Below are 22,496 nucleotides of genomic sequence, written 5' to 3' on the forward strand. Positions count from 1 at the left end.
GTGAAAGGAACCAGACGTCTGAAGAGTTTAATGCGTCTGAAAACTCTATCACAGAAAGCTATTATGTGAAATAGTGACGAATGCACTGCCTGATGTTTGAGACATTTTTCTACCATGTTTTTTTGTACACATTTTGCCCAAACACATTTTTTAAAATGCTTTCATGGTGGAAAAAATGGTCCACAAAGAAAACTTATTTTCTTTAGCCTCAAACTTACACCTCAGAAGACGCATGTAGGTTCACAAGTGGTTTTGGATAAAAAATAAAAAGGCTATAAAGAAATCCGAGTTCTAATTTTTTGAGTATTTGTGACAAACCTAAGTAATTAAAAGCCTGTAATCCTCGTAATCTAAAAACCTCAAAAGTTGAGGAAGTGTGTAGAGTGCAAATAAAAACAGAAAGCATGTACGAAAATGAAAACAACGGAAAGATAAAATAGTTAATGTTTTGTCTTATTAACTTTTCTTTTTGTTTGTAAATATATCACTGTTGTCGGAAGACAACCTTGTATCTCCAAAATCAGAACTTTCCAGAAAAGGAAAAAAACCCACTTTACTTTTAATGTAAGTCAATGGAACCAGAATTTTTTCCAAGTTATTTTGGGTCGTTTCTTTTGGTTCATTCGTCATGAAATTTACAAACAATGTAAAGGGGAACAGGCATTTTCACATTATGTCAAAAACTTAAAAACGACAAAAATGGAAATACGAGGTTTTCTTCCGACAGCAGCGATATGTTCATTCTAATGCCTGCAAAACACTGAGATGGAAAAAAAAGAGACAGACAGTTTAAGACTAGAAACATTGTGAAATGTTTGAACACCTTAAACAGATCATCCAGAAGGAACATCCAAGAAAGATGGAGTCCTTTGTCAGTGAGATTGGGTCGAGACTCACCATTTTGCCAGAAATGCATCATTAAAAAATCCAACAGTTTAAAAAAAAACATTTCTTAACCAGGAATTTCAAAGATTGTAGGTACTTCATCCTCTACAGTGCATAATATCATCAAAAGAGTAAGAGAATTCAGAGAAATCTCTGTGCATGATAGAAAAAGGCAGAAAACCACAACTGAATGGCGGTGACCTTCAACCCTTCAGATGGCGCTGCATTAAAAACTGGCATGTTTCTGTGATGGATATCACCACATGGGCTTGGGAGTAGTGTGACAAGTCTTTGTTGTCCAGATAATTTGTTGTTGCATTCATAAATGCAAGTTAAGATTTCACTATGCACAGTGGAAGCCATATATCAACATTCAGAAACGCCGCCGACTTCTCTGGGCTCGAACTCATCTGAAATGGACTGATGCATCACTGCTTTCTGGTTTATTAGCATTTCACAAACTGTCCCCACTTTCTTCAAACTGGACTTTATATATGTGTCCCAGTTTATTGATGATCTTTGAGTTTTTTATACTTTGACAATGTGTACACGGACAGCCGTATGCAAAAGTTTGGGCAGCCCTGGTCAATTGACATGTTTTGTTGATTTTCTACGCATAAATAAGTTATCCTCTACAGAGAACACGCTTCTGCACATTTTAATGCACAATCACTGTTTATTTGCTGAATTTAGCATAAAATAAAATAAAAATAAATAAAAAGTATGGTGTGTGCAAAGGTTATGGCATCTTTTTATATTTTGTTTTGTTTTATTGTTATATTTTAATGTTTCATTCTTTTTAATATGTTAAACTCAACAAATAGATAGAAGTTGTGAATCAAAAATGTAAGTGTGCTCTCTGTAGAGAATGTGTTAACTTATTTTCACTTAGAAATTCAAAAACATTTTGTTTGGCTGGGGGGTGGAGGGTTGGGCGGGGGGTTATACTTGCATACGACTGTATGTGAGTCGAATGTATTTATATTCAAATCAGGGTTTAAGGCCAAAACAATGTGAAAGACTGTACAGCAGAACTGCTGTGGGTGGTTTTAAATGTGTCTCACACTCGTAATAATGGGAGAAGTGTGTGAGTGTGTGTCCTCCGTCAGTAACCTGACCCGAAGGGGTGGAGCTACACCCATCTGTTCCATACACAGGTTTCCCTCTGTACAAAGCCCCTCAGTACTCCCCCTTCCCACACACACACACTGCTCAGCACAGAGCGGTGTGTCCTCAGTATGTGTGTGTGATGAATGCTGCTACCTGACTCCAGCAGCCGTCTGAAGGGTAATAGAATCTGGGCTCCGGGGGTGGAGCCATTAAAACCCGCTTAAAACCCGTTTTAGCCTAATAGAAATTAAACATCTCATTCTCTCATTCTGCACCGCGGCCATTCTGCACCATTCTGATGGAATTAGCCTCAAACGCTATTAAGAGAAATGCAAATCTGCTCTGATTTGGAGTGCAATGTTCCTGAGAGGCTTTTCAGGGCAGGAACCCTACTGAGGGTTCCAACCATCCTTTTAAATGCTCCTAATTGCTCCAATTTTTTTTCTCGGTTTTCCCTTTTGGAAGTTAAAGGGGATTTTATTTTATTATTTCTGCATAATTTTATCATTTGGAGCCATTCAAAATTGATTTGATGCAAAATGCTTCATTATAGATAAACTTACAGACTCAGATTTCTTCACAGTGGTGGTGATAGGAACCAGGGGTCACCATGACTACAACACAATTATAGCCAGTTTATTTACCATCCAAAACCACCAGAGAACCTACACATGTTTTCTGAGTTTTATATGGAATATTAATGATCGTAAAATAGTCATAATCTGTAAAAATAACTTTTCTTTGAGGATTATTTTGCCTTAGAACATCCTGCGTGTGCCTCTCTGCCATGAATGTATTTTAAATGGAAATGTTTTTGGCCAAAACCTTCTTAAAACTATCATAAAATAAAATGTGGGAGCTTTTGGAGGTGGACATCTGTTTTGTTTTGACTAGGGGTCACAACGTCTGCGACACAAATATAGACATTTATTTATTTATTTATTTATTTATTTTTATTTAGACCTTCTCAAAACTATAATAAAACAATATCTCGGTCATCAGGCAGTGAATTCATAACCATTTCGTATAATAACTTTCTGTGAGGGAGCTTTTAGAGGTGGACGTCTGGTTCCTATCACCACCACTGTGAAAAATCCTGACTCTGTAAGTTTCTCTAAACCAGATCATTTCATACCAAACCACTCTGAACGACTCTGTTTACATCTTAACTATTTAATTATACAGAAGTGTTGAAAAATGGGTGGAGTTGCCCTTTTAACTATGTCAGTGATATTTTCAGAAGCCATTAGCATTCTGTGTATAGATACAGTAAGAGCAGATACTCAATCAGTGTATTTCGTACCAGCTTTGGCACAGCTTTTTCACAATTTTTGCATATTAGTTTGTAGAGGTGAACATATTAGCTGTGAAACAGACTCATTTTTAATCACAACAGTAATTGTACAGAACAATAACTGGCCATTTGGCATGGAAATGATTCAGGGGAGAAATGAGGCATTTAAAAATGTCAGTGTTGTTGTTTTTATAGTGACAATTGTTCCAACTTTCCAAATTAATGCTTATTTTCAGCCAACATTTAAAGTAATATGTCCCACTGAAAGATTCAACAAACATATTATATTGATATCAGTGTATAAACCCTGTAAATGCTGATATTGATTGAGTGAATTACAGTTTTTCAGTCTTCTGTTTAGTTTTTATTAGTGAAGATTTTAGCATCACACTTTATTAAATGAATTTCTCTGTAATTTGGAAGGAAAATGAGGCACAGTCTGCTCTTCACACTCCCAACTGAGAGAGAAAATCAGTAGGTCAGTGTTAGTGGACAGTATTTAGCTGATAATTCAGTCTACCTGGACTGTAACTCTGACAAGGTCAGCACCAAATGGCCAGTTGGCACGCAGATGGTTTTAGTGTCATCTTTGCCTCATTTAGATTTGCAGTTGCTCCCCCTAAAGGTCAGTGAAGAGCATAGCACCCTCAGTTAACCCGTTCTTGTACAATGTTAAATTTCCTTTGGTCCAAATGTTTGTTTCCTTTAAAGTTTGTTTAAGCTAAAAATAGGGCATCATATTATGTATCATATACATCATCATCGTCATATTTGAAAACAGCGGCAGCCACATTGTTTTAAAATTTCATGAGGAGTGGACCAACGGGGATGGGCTAAAATGAGTAAATACTCTCATTAGATTAACACACAGAGTGCACGGCTGGAATGAAAGGCTACAGTCACTACAAACAGACCAGGCCTATAATTCATCTCCCCAACAAAAAATGTTTTTTTGTTATTTAACCAAATAAATAACACATCTACACTATATCTAATAAATAAAATATCTTACCTATGGCTTTGTGTTGAAGGCCTCTCCCGCTGCTGTGTGCTGGTACCAGAGAAGCCCACACATAACCGGGCTCCCTGCATCGCGTGAATAACGATGCACATCCACGCCCAAAAACATTCATCTGTGTGAGTGTGTGGGCCCGGTGACATGCGGGCACAGCTGGGACCCTCTCAGTGCCAGAGGTGCCCCACAAAGCACACTAAGTGGGGCACCAGCAGTTTGTGTGAGTGTGTGTGTCTGTGTGTGAGTGTGTGTGTGTGTGTGGGTGTGTGTGTGTGTCAGGGCTGTTGCCATCTGCAGTGAGCCACCTTGTTTCATTTTTACAAATAAGATAATAAAAACAAAAAGAAATTTAATTTTTCATTCTTTTAAAAAAAGCAAAACTATATATACTATATATAGATACTATATAAAGATTCCACCTGTTTTTCAAAGATTTCTTAATAATTCAGTCATGGAGATGTAAACAGAGTCATTCAGAGTGGTTTGGTGTGAAATGGTTGATTGTAGAAGATGTCTTTACAGTGGTGGTGATAGGAACCAGGGGTCACCATGACTACAACACAAATATAGCCATTTTATTTACTATCCAAAACCACCAGTGAACCTACATGCATCTTCTGAGTTCATATGGAATGTTGATGATGGGAAAATAGTGTTAAATCTGGAATAAATAAGTTCTCTTTGGGGACTATATTGCCTCACAACGACCTGCATGTCTCCCTTAGCCCTGACCGGATTCAAATAAATGGATTCAAATACATTTTAATCCAAAACTTTATCGCAAAACTATCATAAAACAGTGTCTCAGACATCAGGCAGTGAATTCATAACCATTTCATGTAGTAACTTTCTGTGAGGGAGCTTTTAGAGGTGGACGTCTGGTTCCTATCACCACCACTGTGAACAATTCTGACTCTGTAAGTTTCTCTAAACCAGAGCGTTTCGCACCAAACCACTCTGAATGACTCTGTTTACATCTCAACTACTTGATTATGTTGAATTTTTGAAAAACCGGTGGAGTTCCCCTTTAACGTTAGCTTAAGTTATGTGAGCCTTGCTAACTGGTGTTAACTGCGTTCATTGTCTAGATAAAGCATAGAGATCTGGACATAAACAGTTAGAATGCATAAGTTGGTCATCACTCACTTGTTCTCACTATTGAAGAAGGCTCAGCTCTTCAAGCCTCTGTCCCATCACGACAGTGGACAGCCGGGATGATATAAAAGCTTACAGCATGTCGTTTTTTACACCAACAGGCTTTATTGTATCTGTCAGGATGCTTTATTAACTAACAGTATACAAACAGTGGCTCTATGAGTGCTGGCCAGTGGTATGTCAGCAATAAGGCGGCGGCGATGACAAGCACAACATCAGTCAAACACTATCCACAGGGTCTTACATGTATAAAGGTTTTGACAATTTTTCAAAATCTTATTAAAAAGGACACAATTTTTATATCCTCATATATATTTCCATTTTTGTCTGTGCATTTTATATGTTATACATAGTTAGTGTTGTCAACGTTTTTAACTGCCTGTTTCAGTTATTAAACTGTGCTGGTCTGGTTGCACCATTTGACTGACTGGTTGAGCCACCTGACTTTTCAGACTAATTTTAAACAGGCATCTACTTTGACGTATATAGGAACCTTTGTCCTTGAACTTGAGTTTATACTTAATTTTTTTTAATTAAATAAATATTTTTGTAATAATTACACATTTTCATGGTTCTACTGAGGTCAGACTGCCTGACATGGTAAACTGAACCGTTCTAACCACGACTCAGAAATCATTTTTATTACATTTGTGACCTTGCATTACATTGCACCATGAAGGTCACTTGGGGTCTTCTTTATGATGCAATACCCTGGCCCCTCTTTCGTAAAAGCATGTCATATATATAGGATTACATATAATATAGCATTACATATAATACAGGTATGTGTCGCTGCTGTCGGAAGAAAACCTCGTATTTCCATTTTTGTCGATTTTGAGTTTTTCATAATTTGAAAACGGCCGTTGTCCTTTGCATGGGGTGTACATTTCAAAATAAATGGACCAAAAGAAACGGCCCAAAATGGCTTCGAAAAAAATCTGGTTCCATTGACTTACAATAAAAGTGAAGAATGTTTTTTCCTTCTCCTGTAAAGTTACCATTTATAAGATACAAGGTACATATGGGTGGGCAAGACTCCTAACTCTACATTAGCTTACTTCTGTAACAGGATTAGGCTCTTAAGTTGTTCTGATAAGAGTGTCCGCTAATGCCATGACTGTAATGTAGGCTGAGTTTCTTTTAAACAAATGTAGTACTTTATTAGCAGCCTAACATTGGAAAAACAAATAAATCTTAGTTGGTTAACCAAACGAACCTTTAATAAAGGTGACTATAAAAGCAGGGGTTGGGAAATATGTTCGTGGATCATGTTGTCTTGACGTTCTCTCAGCAGTTTGTTGTTTACAGTGACACACATCAAGCAAATTTGCACATTTTCTGGTTTTGGTGTGAGTCCAGATATAAATCAGCTACACCCGTTTTAAAGTGAAATAATTGTCTAAGCCTCAGATCTTTGGATCTTCTTGTTTCTGTACTACCGTGTCCGCCCAACACTGCTGGACTTCATCCCGGCGTATCAAACAAGGTCCATGTGGTCACAATACGAATTCTGACCATAAACGTCCATATTAGATCTCCTAATCTGTATATTTATGGTTCTGACTGTGCAGCGATTGTTCGCATGACCTTGTTTCGCATAGCTGTGAAAGCGAGAAGGCCGTTCTCTCTCTCTTTTTCTCACATGTCTCTCTCTCTCTCTCTCTCTCTCTTACTCTCTCTCTCTCTCTCTGTTTCTTTCTCTTGATTAAAAATGCAAACAGCATGCGGGTATAAATTCAGCTTTACAGCCAGGACCATATGCTCAGCTGAAGCCGTTTGCCAAAGCTTGGATAAGGCTACTAAAGACAGTTTGCAGCGCTCTGTCGTTCTTATTTATTTATTTATTTATTTATTTATTTATTTATGCCTTAACTCTTTCTCCTCCTTTCCCACAGTCACGGAGAGGAAAGGCCACGCTGTCTCCGTCCTGAAGGAGTGCAGTCTGGATGAATTTGACAGGTACGTGTTCATCACTCCCCGTCAACTGCACTGTCAGAATGAATGAACCAGATTTACCTTCAGTACACAGACTGGAACTGTCTGTCTCTCTGTCTGTCTGACTATCTCTCTGTCTCTCTGCTATTCTTTACTTCTTTATCTATTTAACTCTCTCTCCATCCTTTTTGTCTCTTTTTTTGCTGTTTCCAAGATCATCTCCTCTTTGTTCTCTTTCTTTCTTTCTTTCTTTCTTTCTTTCTTTCTTTCTTTTTATCCATCCTGTACTTCTTTTTTGTCTTATTCTTCTTTCTCTTTCTTTCTTTTTTCATTCTTTCTTTATTTCTTTCTTTTTATCCATCCTGTACTTCTTTTTTGTCTTATTCTTCTTTCTCTTTCTTTCTTTCTTTCTTTCTTTCTTTCTTTCTTTTTCTTACTCTATTCTTCTATCAGATCTCTCTCTCTTTTCTCTCTCTGTCTGTACATCTCTCTGTCTCTCTGTCTCTCTCTCTCTCTCTCTCTCTCTCTCTCTCAGTGGTGGGTGTTCTGCAGTACTGGGTGTGATTGGAGGCGGCTCTGCTGAGAGAGAGAGCGAGAGACAGAGCGAGAGAGACCTCAGTAGAGTGGTGTTTTCCAGAGTGAGTGATAATGCTATGATTAGAGCAGTGGTAGATCAGGACGCTCGGGGTCTCTGTGGCAGGTGGCTCTTTAATTACCTGTTCTGGAAACAGTGATGTAGCGCCGCACGTCCCGCTCGCTCTCGCTCACAGTGCAGCCCTCATCATCCAGCACCTCTCTCTCTCTGTTAGCTCCTCTTAGCTAGCACTTTAGTCTACCCAACCCGTACAGCCCTGTCCTGTGGGCTCAAGGGTGTGTGTGTGTGTGTGTGTGTTTGGGTGGGGTTTGCTAAGTCTGGCGCCCTTCTTTTGATTAAAATCCCAGCATGCAGTTTGGGTGAGAGACAAAAGGACGAGGCCAAGCTGATGTGCTGGAATGGGCCTATGGAGCTGTGTAGAGTTAATGCTCATATCTTGAGGTCAGTGTACTGTGCATGTTCTAAGAGTGTTAGGATGTGCTCTAGATACATTGGCTGATTGAGGTCATCAGTTTTGTGTCTGATATAATTATTGAGGCTGTGGTGGAACAGTTTTTCTGTACTTTTGGACTGCAACAATACAGTGACTACAGTAGTGGAAGTTGAAATGTCCCCAGAAAACACCAGCATTCTCCAACCAACATCCTCATTTTCCAACAAACACCAACACTTTTCACCAAACATCAGTTCCAGGGCTGACACTCTGCATGATACTGTTTCAGAATAAGACCTGATAAGTGAAATTATCTTCAGACTTCATTATTCTCCACCAAACACCAACATTCTCCATCAAACACCAATATCCCCCCAAACACCAGCACTCTCCACCAAACACCATTATTCTCTAACAAACACCAGTATTCCCCCACTGAACACCCATAGTCACCACCAAACACCAACATTCTCCAACAAACACCATTATTCTCCACTAAACATCATTCTTTAACACCATTATTCTCGAACAAATATCATTCTTCATCAAACACCAATATTCCCCCACCGAGCACCAACAGTCACCGCCAAACACAAACATTCTCTAACAAACACCATCATTCTCAAACAAACACTATCATTCTCCACCAGACAATATAATTTTCCAATAAACACCAGTATTCCGCCACTGAACGCTGTCACCACCAAACAACATTCTCCAACACAATCATTTTCCAACAAACACCATCATTCTTGAACAAACACCAGTATTCCCCCAAATACCAACATTCACCACTAATCACCATCATTCTCCACCAAACACCATTATTCTTCAACAAACAGCAGTATTCCCCACTGAGCACCAACATTCCCCACCAAACACCAATATTCTTCACCAAATACCATCATTCTCCACCAAACACCAACATTCTCCAACAAACACTATCATTCTCCAGCAAACACCAAAATTCTCCAACAAACACCACTATTCCTCCACCGAACACCAACAGTCACCACTAAACACCATTATTCTTCAACAAACGCCAGTATTTCCCCACTGAACACCAGTATTCACCACCAAACTCCAATATTCACCACCAAACACCAACATTCTCTAACAAACACCATTATTCTCCAACAAACACCGTCATTTTTCACCAAACATAATTTTTCAACATACACCAGTATTCTGCCACCAAACACCAGTATTCCCCACCAAACACCAACATTCTCCAACAACATCATTCTCTAACACCATCATTCTTCACCAGACACCATCATTCTCCAACAAACACCATCATTTTCCACCAAACAACATCATTCTTCAACAAACACCAGTATTCCCCCACCGAACACCAACAGTCACCACCAAACACCAACATTCTCCAACAAATGCCATCATTCTCCAACAAACACTATCATTCTCTAACCAACATCAGTATTTCCTGCACTAAACACCAACAGTCACCACCAAACACCAACATTCTCAACCAAACACTATAATTTTCCACCAAACACCGACCTTTTATACCAAACTCCAACATTCTCCAGTGAACACTAACATTCTCCAACAAACATCAGCATTATGGTATTGGCTTTTGGCTTCATATTGCTTCTGCAAAAAACACTGATACGCAAAATGAACCAGTTTAAATTGAGAAACTCCCCACAACGTTTGTTGATCAGTTTGTTGAGGTATTTATGAGGATGTTTTTGTAGTTTAAAGGCATTTGGTGGTGTTTCTTGGTGAGCTTCGCTGGAGCTTGGTGGTTGTGGGTGCTTGCTTGTGGGTTTATTGGTGTGTGTGTGTGTGTGTGTGTGTGTGTGTGGGTGTGTTGGTGTTTGTGTGCTCTGGGCTTAAGGAAGCTCTCCCGCAGCTCTGGCCTTGGCTGCCACTTGAGCTGAGGGACAGATGGAACAGGTGAGGGAGGGGCCAGCTCGTGATCCTCCACCCCACAAGTGATTACCTCCTGTTCCTCCTCTCCAGCTTCTTCATCATCCTCCTACAGTACATACAAAGAGATCCCGCAGGAATTTTCCACACCGTCGTTTTACACAGACTGGTGTTAAAAACGTAGGTTGGACCAATTGTATTAAAAGAGTCTTGAATTACCAGATCTTAGACCTACAAAGTGTCCATACTTTCTGTTTCAAGTGGCCAGAATAGTCAGCTGAGTGCCGTAATGGCTAAACAGCTAGGTGGCGACTCATTAGCTGTGAGTTTTCGCGTGTTGTATGGAGAACCATTTATCTGGGCAATGAATATGTCTTTGCTTATAAAACGCAACATAACATTAGAATAAATGAAAACAACCATTATTAGAGTTAAAAGGAACAATTTTGTTATTTTCAGAAATGTAGCTGGTATCGTGAGCTAGTTAGGAGAGCACAGGTTTGACCTGACTCCTCACTACATTCCTGACATCACATGGGTTTATCTAAACAATCCTATATTAAAGTTAATAAATCCATTTGCACTAGTATTAGTGTTTTTGGAGTAAATACATTTTTCATTTTTAATTAATTTTAATTACAATTTTCTCAAGTGTCTAAGACTTTACACAGTACTGCATGTGCTGTTACATCTGCATTGCAGTCCGTGACAGCCGAATGGTGTTAGGGGTCGTAGATTCTTTACATTTTATTTTATAACATTACACTAAACACTGATATGAACAAAACATCCCTCCATGTTTTGTTGATTTTCTAAGTAAAAATAAGTTTAGGCCACATTTTATTTATGAATATTTTTTTTTTTTTTCCAATATATTAAATTGATTTTTGCTGAGTTTAACACATTAAAAATAAAAGAAAGAAAGAAATTATAAAACATGCCATAACTTTCACACAGGCCACATTTTATTTATTTATTTTTTTCCCAATATATTAAACAGGTTTTTTGCTGAGTTTAACACGTTGAAAAAAAATCAAAATAAAACATGGAAAAATAAAACATGCCACAACTTTTATACAGGTCTCATTTTTAATTTAAATTTAGCAGATAAACAGTAATTGTGTACTAAATTGTACAGAAGTGTATTCTCTGTAGAGGCTGTGTTCACTTATAATAAAGTTCTCTCATTGGCTGAGCGGGGGGGGTGGCTGGGGGCTTTCTGGTGGGCTGGCTTTGAGCAGCGCTGCTCATAGTGCTTGTACTCCATTTTAAAATCAGTGTTTCTTCTGGATTCTTGTCCAACATAACTGATTTTTGGAGATTTGTGAAAGCGCTGCTCTGGCAGTTGTGTCAAAATTTAATTTTCTGCTTGCATGACAAATCACTTGTTAAGTCGCGGCGAGGATATCTAAGCTACTTAAGCCGGGGTGAAAAAATCTCTTTGTGTTGTTTGCAAAACAGGATAATCTCCAGCACGAAAATCGGTGTCATCAGAACTGTCATGCAGCGTCTGTTGAGCCTGGGGGTTTGATTTTCTTTGCAGGGCACAAAGTCATTGTTTATTTAAAAGAGTTTGAGATGTAGTATATAAACATTATTAAAGTTGTAAGGAAGACCGGTCACTCCCCAGTCCATACAGTCCAAATATGGAAACTGGGCTGCAAGAGTAGCCTGTTTTGAGTCCAGTGTTTCCAATAAAAAAAACATTTACATATATCTGTCTATACAGGCTACAGCAGTATAGCCCCGCCCAACTCACACTGAAGTTATAAGGAGTGTTTCTGGGCTGCTTTTCGAATGAGGCAGAAAACATGTCAGCCAATCAGAACAGAGCTAATTTACATATATTTCAGTCTTAAAGGCACAGTAACAAAAACAGTCTCTTTAACTCTAAAACTGTGTTTTACATGTCGACACGTTCTGTGTCTGATTCAACAATGAGGCGTTTTCCATCCACGACTTCCAAAAAATCAATATCCAGTTCATTCCATTCCACCATTCCGGACAATGGCAACGGATAGCCCGTGGAATTTTCCATCGTGGCTCCATCAAAAACAATGCAATATCCAGTTTTCTGCTGCAAATAGTGCTCTTTTTTTAAACTCCAGCAGAAAAGGGCACGTACCATCCAACCAAACTGGGGAGAGGTCACCAATTCTCGTTCACGTCACACTGTATAGTCGCCGCCATTTCGATGACTGAATCAGGGACTGACTGCGCTGCACGATGCCTGCAATTAGCTGTGCTTTGTGAATGATTCACCTGCAAGACGCGACAGAAGCCGAGAGACGAGAGATTCACAGACCTTTAATTCAGTGTTTTCACTCCAGGCTTGGAGCCGCTGCACTGTATAGTGTAGTGTTTCTCTGCTGTTCACACCTCGTTCAGCTCAAGAAGGGCTTAATTAGCTAATAATATCAGGTATTTTAACCAGGAAACCACAGTTATGCAGTGCAGGGTTTCAGGACTGGAGCTGAACTCTGAACTAACTGCACCAGCAAACTTACAGAATCACGTCTGTCGAAACACGACGTCGTTTTCAGACCCACGACATTCAGTCTGATATTTAACGCTTATGTTTCTCCATTCAAACCTCATTTAAATCTCCAGAAACAGAGAGTAAAGTTATCCCGGCTGTCTGCAGCTCCGTTAGGGGGCGACTGTTCATCTCTCGGCTGTTAACATCAGCTAAAGTTATCTAAAGGCCAGCCTTGTTCACATCTGTGTTAATTAGCTGATGTCGTTACCCTCCTATGATAAGAGTTTTTATCCTCTTTATGCAACACCATGGGATCCTTTACCCACCCTGACGTGAAGAGCCGGTGGGCTTCTGTGCTGTTAAATGCTTTGAGAGACTCTCCAGAATAGGGAGAGGGGCTGAGTATGAGATAAACGTCAGGAAAACACAAATTCGGTAGCTTTTCTCCAGTTTAAGTGGGACCAGGAGTTCAGGGGAAACTGTACGATTTTCTCTTCCAAAGTAAGGAGAGTAATTTTAGCCATGTTTCACCTCTAGTTACGTTTGTGCGGAGCAGCGAAGCCAGAAATTCGATCTCAAATATGGCAGCCACAGCAGAAAAATCATGTGACTGAAACCCTGATCCCACCCCCCACCCCCCCTCCCGCACACACACACACACACACACACACAAACACAAACACACTCACAACCTACACCCCAGACACAAAATGACACATAACTCATCTTTTTAACTAACAGACAACCACATAAACAACAGCAGTAAGTCTGTTTTCCAGAGGGAGCGCGCCTTCCATGAGCCTCCTTGCATGGCCATTTGCATGGCCACGCCTCCAGAGCCTCTTTCTGCTGACCACCTACCACCAACATGTAAACGCAGCATTAAGGATAAGGAGAGGATGGAAAACGGTCATGTAAAAATTAACAGTGTCTGTTTACCGTACATAAAACCACATAAATACCATATATGCACTACTATGGGAAAATTAAAATATATGAAAAATGTAGGATGGGGCCTTAAAACCTTCTCCGGTTCTTCATAACTGCAAAGGAACCCAGTTTCTCTTTAATGTTCGCCGGTGTTTGTCTTCTTATGGAAGCAGTGTGGAAGTCATTTTTGAGCTGCAGTAATGTGAGGTGTCTTATTAAAGATGGGGGGAAATAAAACGTTGCTTGTCATCAACACGTCGCTAAAGGCTTCTGGAAAAAAAAGTGAAAAATGATCTCATTGTCTTCTTCCTGGAGAGGAAATGTTCTACTTAGCTCGGCAGACAGCAACACTTTTCCTACCCTCCCCCACACACACCCACACACACTCACACACACAGATTATCTCTCCGTCTCTCTGCTCGGTTAATTAACCTCTGAAGAATTAAGTTTGAAAAGGTAATATCACACATTTTTCATTAATAGATCATAACTCATTAATTACTTCAGTAATCTAACTGTTCTGGCCTTTTTAATGGAACTGAGCTATTTTGGATACATTTCTCACAAGGCCGTGACGTGTGAAATGCACACACACAGTCGCTGTAGTTGTGTGTGTGTTTGCGTGGCACAATAGGCAGGTTAAAAAGGTGTCACTGCTGCTATGACTGCACTCATTGTTCTCACACATTAATGGTAATTATCAGCACCTCACACTGAAAAGCCGAGGTTTTGTGGAGCTTTTACTGCCGGTGCCCTCCAGCCACTCACGACAGGGAAACACAGGGGGCTTCATGGGCTTTTGATGTTCAGCTGGAGTTACTCTAAGTCTACCTAGGACTGTGCAAAAGTCAGAGACCACCCTTCAGGAGACATGCTTTCAGTTTCAGAAATCAACAGGGACATTTTTCCACACCTCCAAAGTTCAGTCTTAGAAGCTGGTTGATCATTTCCTGAAGTAATCAAACACATTCAGTGGTGTTGAGGTCTGGACTCTGGGGTGGTCAGTCCATCGTTCAGCTTCTTTGTTTGATGTGTCCGTCTCCTTTTCTCAGTGAGGTTCTTCTTGAACAGCTACACATCCTTTCAGACCCACAGCGCTGAGTCGTCTTCTCACAGTGGAAGGATGGACAGAAACACCTGTGGATGTTTTCAGATGTGAAGCAGCTTGATTTTCTCCTCTCTCTCAGAGATGAAAGCTTTAAGTGCTGTTTGTCTGATGGGGGCAGGTTTGGTGTCTAGCAGGTCTTCCAGGTGGTTGTTAGGAGACACATTTTCTTTGTAACGTTAAATCATTTTTTTAACTCCACTTTTGGAAACTTTTTTTCCCACCAATTTTCCTTTGGCTTTCTCTTTCTTTATGCAAGTAGATTATCTCATATCTAATCCCCTCGAAAATATCTCCTGAAAAAAGAATAATTTGTACTTAATGTTTTAATGCAGACCATCCAAATAAAGTGTTACCGAGAATTTTATATTGGCTACAAAATGAACATAAACCAATGCAAGTGAAACATCACTTTCAGATGGACTTATTTACACCCCTAATATGCACAGCAACATACACTACCTGTCAGAAGTTACAGTTTTCCCCTTATCCCAAATTTAACGGAGCAATGAAGACAGGGGTGTCAAACTCAACCAGTAAAAGGGTCATATTAAGAAATCTCATCAAATCTGTGGGCCAGAGAAAAAATGTCTTTGTTTCATTTCTAATTAATGTTGTGCTGTAACCCAAATTGGCCACTGTTTATCCAAAATATGCCAAAACTTCAACAGTAAAATACAGACACGTGTAGTAGACCTTGAAATATTACATGAATACTTGAAATATTGAAATTATAAACGTCCCCAGGAGCTCAGTCTTTTAAATCTACCTATGTGCCTGAACTAGACACCTGGCATCTTTTTCTTTGCTGCAAGTTCATTAAGACTTGGGCTCAGTTTCTGAGCTGCTGAGCTGACATTAAGTGTTTATATTGGTTGAACTGCAGCTGAAATGCATTTTGGTGGTATGACTGGTGTGGAACTGTGTAGAATTGTGTAGAACCGAGGTGTAACTGCTGTCCTAGAGATTGTTCTTGGGGTAGGAGAGTCGGAGTGCACATTATGTTGCAGTGCATGCTGGGGACTGTAGTGCAGCACACTGTGAAACGGGCTAATATTAATAGAAAATTAAAATAGTTGTGTGGGCTGGATAGGACTGCGTGGCGGGCCTGATCTGACCCGCGGGCCTTGTGTTTGACACATGGAAACCAAGATATTTTTGACGTTCAATTTAGATTTTTCTCGTGTTGTTGTTTTTTTGGAGCTACTAGACTATTTTAGCCAAGTAATGACCACCAATTAGCAACAGCCAAATCATGTGAACCACATAAGCGGGTCTATTTGAGATGCTCTAACAACTCGACACAGTTTGAGGCAACAGTGTGATCAGTTAGGTGTACAGTCCAGGAGTTCGCAACATACTGATTGTTTAGCTGCCTCCAGCGCAACACCAGAGAAGCAAACTTCAGACGCCAAACTCTCCAGGCTGAGTAGAAGCTGGTTTCTATTCATTCAGATCAAAGTCATCTCCAGTCTTCGACCAGTTCCAGCTTTGTTGAGAAAGGCCTTTTAATCCATTCTGAGGCCTCTACACTTTAAGATAAGGCACATCCGCTGATCAAGCACCTCTTTTAGCAGGTGGCGGGTGTTTAGGAGGTAGAACAGCCCCCTCCCCACACACACACCCTCTCAAACCATCAAGGTGTTCTGCTCAGTGGTGATTAAACTGTTTACATTCGGTCACCCATTTTCTAAAAGGGTGGGTTTAAAGCAGTGTTCTCGATTATGGTCCTGGACGACCGCAGCCGTGCACGCTTCAGTGTTTTCTTGCAGGTGTGTGGAGTAGAAACAAACACAGTTCGGTTCAATTCTATTCATGTACCCTCTTGGAAATGAAGCGCTGTTTGGAGTGATGCTATAGAAGAATCACTTCTGAATAAACTCTCAGTTGAGTGGTTTCAATGTAATGTTAAAGAACCGTCCATTGAAAAGGTTTTCAGTGAAATAAAAGTGGTTCTTCTATTGTGTTGCTCCAGGGAACCCTTTTTCACTGAGATGGCCCAAAACTCAGAAGGGTAATCTCCCTTAGAGCAAGAGGAAGAACCACCGAGAAGAACCAAGACTTAAAGGAGAAGTTCTCTAAGAGTATGAGGAAAAAACATTGACAGGAACCAAGACTCCAAATGAGCTCTTGAAGAGCTTGAAGAAGAACCACCGAGAGGAACCAAGACTCCAAAAGGGAAGCTCTCTAAGAGCTTAAGCAAGAACCGCTGAAAGGAACCAAGACTCAAAAGGAGAAGCTCTCTAAGAGCTTGAGGAAGAACCAGTGAGAGAAACCAAAACTCAGAAGGAGAACTTCCTAAGAGAATGAGGAAGAACCAGGAACCAAGACTCAAAAGGAGAAGCTCTCTAAGAGCTTGAGGAAGAACCAGGAACCAAGACTCAAAAGGAGAAGCTCTCTAAGAGCTTGAGGAAGAACCAGGAACCAAGACTCAAAAGGAGAAGCTCTCTAAGAGCGTGAGGAACTAGAGTGTGTTAGGCTCTGTTCTTCAATGTTCTTCATAGTCTTTTTAAACGCTCCGACTGCTGTGCTGTGCTGTACAGTGACCCTGTGATTGTGAAAGCAGTTTTATGAATAATTATTACCTTTTAAAGCTAATAAGAGCAGCTGCACATCTAACAGCTCAGCTCGAGTCACCTGCTGGATTTACACACTCAAAGCTGCTTGTGCTGGATGTGAAGCTAAATCTAAATCCGTGCGAGAGACGGGAGGAGAGACGGGAGGAGAGACGGGAGGTTCTGTCAAAAAGGCATTTCTGAAATCAGTGTAATCTGCTTTGCTGGGCTCTGTTCATTTATTAGTGATGTGCTTAAAAGCAGATTAGCGAGCTCAGACGTTCTTAATGATTGATTTTGCTGCAGAGATGAGACACTTTTTCACAGAAAAAAGGACGTTTCTCAATTAACGTCCTCGTCTCTCACAGCGTAATCCGCTCTTCAGTACAACGGAATTATCGTCTCCTTTAATTGAAATGGATTCACTAATAAAGTCATGCATGCAGGACTGTTTTAATCGTATGTACAGACAGATGATGTCAACCACTCTGCGCCTCATTACATCATTATAATAGATCATATATAAACATGGAATATAATGATAAAATTATATAGAGGAGCAAAACATTTACACTCAGTGTGTAAATAACAACCTGTCTGTCATCTGTCTGTCTGTCTGTCTGTCATCTGTGTCTGTCTGTCTGTCTGTCTGTCTCTCGCTCTCTATTTCTATTTCTATTTCTTTCTTTCTTTCTTTCTCTACTATTCCTTTCTTTCTTTCTTTCTTCTTCTTTCTTTCTTTCTTTCTTTCTTTCTTTCTATCTTTCTTTCTCTACTATTCCTTTCTTTCTTTCTTTCTTCTTCTTTCTTTCTTTCTTTCTTCTTTCTTTCTTTCTTTCTTTCTTTCTCTACTATTCCTTTCTTTCTTTCTTCTTCTTTCTTTCTTTCTTTCTTTCTTTCTTTCTTTCTCTACCGTTCCTTTCTTTCTTTCTTTCTTCTTTCTTTCTTTCTTTCTTTCTTTCTTTCTTTCTTTCTTTCTTTCTCTACTATTCCTTTCTTTCTTTCTTTCTTTTTTCTTTCTTTCTTTCTTTCTTTCTTTCTTTCTTTCTTTCTTTCTTTCTTTCTTTCTTTCTTCCTTTTGTTCGTTCTCTACTATCCCTTTCTTTCTTTTTTCCATCTTTCTTTCTTTCTTTCTTTCTTTCTTTCTTTCTCTACTGTGCCTTTCTTTCTTTCTTTCTCTGCTATCCCTTTCTTTCTTTCTTTCTTTCTTTCTTTCTTTCTTTCTTTCTTTCTCTCCACCATCCCTTTCTTTCTCTTTTTTTCCACTGTCTCTCTATTTCTTTCTCCCTCTCTCTCTCTCACTTCCTCTCTCAGTTTCTTTTGCTCTCGCTCTCTCTCCACTATCCCTTTCTTTCTCTCTCTCTGTCTCTGTCTGTCTGTCTGACTCTCTCTCTCCATTAAACCTTTTCCTTATTGTTTCTCTCTCCTTTTCTCCCTTTCTCTCTCTTCGTTATCTCTTTCTTTCTTGTTCTGTCACTGTCACTGTTCTGTCATCTCTGTCTTTTTCTTTCTCGGTTTCTCTCTTTTTAATTCTATCTTTCTCTCTAATGTCTCCCTCTTTCTCTCTTTCTATATCTCTCTCTTTCTGACTGACCACATTCCCTTTCTAATTCTCTCTCTTCATTATTTCTCTCTCTCTCTCTCTCTCTCTCTCTCTCTCTCTCTCTCGACTCGACTGTATGGAATGAATAGAGCTGAAGGTCTCACTGCAAACATTTACACATTAAAGTCTCTGATTACAAGAAAAAAATAGTTTTTAATGATCAAAGAACAAGAAACGCTGGAAATACATTTTCATATGTATGTATGTCTGTCTCTCATTAAAATATCTATATACATCTCTCTCTCTCTCTCTCTCTCTCTCTCTCTCTCTCTCTCTCTCTCTCTCTCAGCGTGGTGTGTGTGGGTGGTGATGGTTCTGTAGCTGAAGTTGCTCATGGTTTGCTGCTCCGGGCCCAGATGGATGCTGGGAGGGACACAGACTCCATCTTCATGCCTGTCCAAGCAGCACTTCCTCTGGGTGTAATCCCAGCAGGTGAGGGGTCCGGGTGGTGACCCTCTGAATCTCCAGCAGCTGTTCACACACACACACACACACCCTGTACTGTACTCTCAGAAGTGAGAGTGTCTGGATGAATCATTATGGATGTAACACTTCAAAATAGCAAATCTCTCAGATCTTTAAAATCTTTATAATAATAGGCAACACATCGACTTTTCACTCTGACCCCAAATACAGTCTATCAGCTCAGGCAGGTTTGCTTCCTTAGTTTTGCTCTGGAGCTGCAATTGGGGCCACATTTTTTAAATCCAAGCCAAGCTCAAGACCAAATGAGGTCAAGGCTGAGTCACAGCAGAATATATATACATATATATATATATATATACAAAACCTTGTATCTCCATTTTTGTCGTTTTTCAGTTTTTGACATAATTTGAAAATGCCTGTTGGCCTTTGCATTGTATGTAAATGTCATGAGGATTGGTCCAAAAGAAACGGCTCAAAATGACTTGGAAAAAAAGTCTGGTTCCATTGACTTACATTAAAAGTAAAGTATGTTTTTTCCTTCTCCTGTAAAGTTACCATTTTGGAGATACGAGGTTTTGGTCCGACAACAGTGATATATATATATATATGGATTATGAAAATGGATTAAAGTACATAAAATGCATAATTAAAAACAATACTTTAGTGCATGTTTATTGATAACAGTGTGTCACACAGTGTCAGTGTATAGATTTAGACGTTCACACCATTAACACCGTGCTAATTGGTGGGGTATAAACTTCCATTGCTTGTTAGCTTCATTAGCTGCACTTCAGACCCTTCAGATGTCTTGGCTGATCATCCGTATTTGGTTTGAGGGTTTAAACTGTGCGCATTTGATTTCATTACCAAACTTTTCCTTTAATAAGCTCCAAACAGGATTGCAGCACTGGCCTGTAGTGCGATGTGCACTTGCTGTTTTCTTGCATGCAAAATCAGCGAAGGCTTCATGTTCCTCCAGTGAAAACAATCCCCCCAAAATTACCCAGCAGCACCCTGCACCTCCATATCCTCCCCTGTCACATTGATTTAGTCTGATTGTGTTGTGAAGCTCCTCTAGCGAAAACAAACAGCTCGCTCATAACAGCACAGTGCGGGTGTATCATTATCAAATTGATTTAATCACAGCCGGGTCTGGGAGTGGCCCGACCGCACGCCGAGCTAATTGCCTTCAAGTGCGTCTGTAAAGGAGCCTCCTTCATTCAGCCGAGTTCAATTCAGTCAGGTTCAGTGGGCTTTGTTGGCATGACTGCTTTACACCCAGCTCTGCCAAAGCAATCAGAGAGACGACAACAGCACCATCAACACAACAATACCATCAACAACAACAACAGCACCACTAACAACATCAACAAACACCATCAACAACAGCACCACCAACAACATCAACAAACACCATCAACAGCACCACCAACAACAAACACCATCAACAACAGCACCATCAACAACATCAACAAACACCATCAACAACAGCACCACCAACAACATCAAGAAACACCATCAACAGCACCACCAACAACAACAAACACCATCAACAACAGCACCATCAACAACATCAACAAACACCATCAACAACAGCACCACCAACATCAACAAACACCAACAAAAGCACCACCAACAACATCACCAAACACCATCAACAGCACCACCAATATCAACAAACACCATCAACAGCACCACCACCATCAACAAACACCACCAACAACAGCACCACCAACAACATCAACAACACCATCAACAACAGCACCACCAACATCAACAAACACCATCAACCGCACCACCAACAACATCAACAAACACCATCAACAACAGCACCACCAACAACATCAACAAACACCATCAACAACAGCGCCACCACCAACATCAACAGCACCACTAACAACAACGCCATCAACAGCACCACCAACAACATCAACAAACACCATCAACAGCACCACCAACAACATCAACAAACACCATCAACAGCACCACCAATAACATCAACAAACACCATCAACAACAGCACCACCAACATCAACAAACACCATCAACAGCACCAGCAACAACATCAACAAACACCATCAACAGCACCACCAACAACATCAACAGCACCACTAACAACAACGCCATCAACAGCACCACCAACAACATCAACAAACACCATCAACAACAGCACCACCAACAACATCAACAAACACCATCAACAGCACCACCATCAACAAACACCATCAACAGCACCACCAACATCAACAAACATCATCAAAAACAGCACCACCAACAACAACAAACACCATCAACAACAGCACCACCAACAACATCAACAAACACCATCAACAACAGCACCATCAACAACATCAACAAACACCATCAACAACAGCACCACCAACATCAACAAACACCATCAACAGCACCACCAACATCAACAAACACCATCAACAGCACCACCATCAACAAACACCATCAACAACAGCACCATCAACAACATCAACAAACACCATCAACAACAGCACCACCAACATCAACAAACACCATCAACAGCACCACCAACAACATCAACAGCACCACTAACAACAACGCCATCAACAGCACCACCAACAACATCAACAAACACCATCAACCGCACCACCAATAACATCAACAAACACCATCAACAACAGCACCACCAACAACAGCAACATCAACAACAACAGTACCAGCATCAACAACAACACCACCAACAGCAACAGCAGCATCAACAACAACACCATCAACAGCGACAGCACCACCAACAACAACAGCACCAACAACAACATCATCAACAGCGACAGCACCACCAACAACAGCAGCACCAACAACACCATCAACAACAACAGCACCACCAACAACAGCAGCACCACCAACACCATCAACAACAACAGCACCACCAACAACAGCAGCATTAACAACAGCACCACCAACAACAACAGCACACAAAATCTAACATACATACAGCATCATTTACTGAAAATATCGAGTCCTGAACACAACAAATTCAAAAATAAAGACAAAATAAAATTATAAAAGATAAAAAAAATCAAATAATAATAAATTGTAGAGAGGAATATAAA

At 40.1% G+C, this 22,496-nt stretch overlaps 1 protein-coding gene across 3 annotated transcripts in view; it reads left to right on the forward strand.

The window, feature by feature from the left end:
* The window catches only part of cerkl (ceramide kinase-like), a 116,703-nt gene that overhangs the window by 61,594 nt on the left and 32,613 nt on the right, over positions 1 to 22,496 (forward strand). For all 3 annotated transcript variants that reach the window (XM_036577278.1, XM_036577259.1, XM_036577268.1), the window contains exons 4-5: positions 7,355 to 7,418; positions 19,277 to 19,419. In XM_036577278.1, coding sequence (XP_036433171.1) covers positions 7,355 to 7,418; positions 19,277 to 19,419 — 207 coding nt within the window. The remainder of the gene's footprint in view (positions 1 to 7,354; positions 7,419 to 19,276; positions 19,420 to 22,496) is intronic.

This window comes from Colossoma macropomum, unplaced genomic scaffold, assembly GCF_904425465.1.
Source record: "Colossoma macropomum unplaced genomic scaffold, Colossoma_macropomum, whole genome shotgun sequence".
Classification (NCBI taxonomy): Eukaryota; Metazoa; Chordata; class Actinopteri; order Characiformes; family Serrasalmidae; genus Colossoma; species Colossoma macropomum.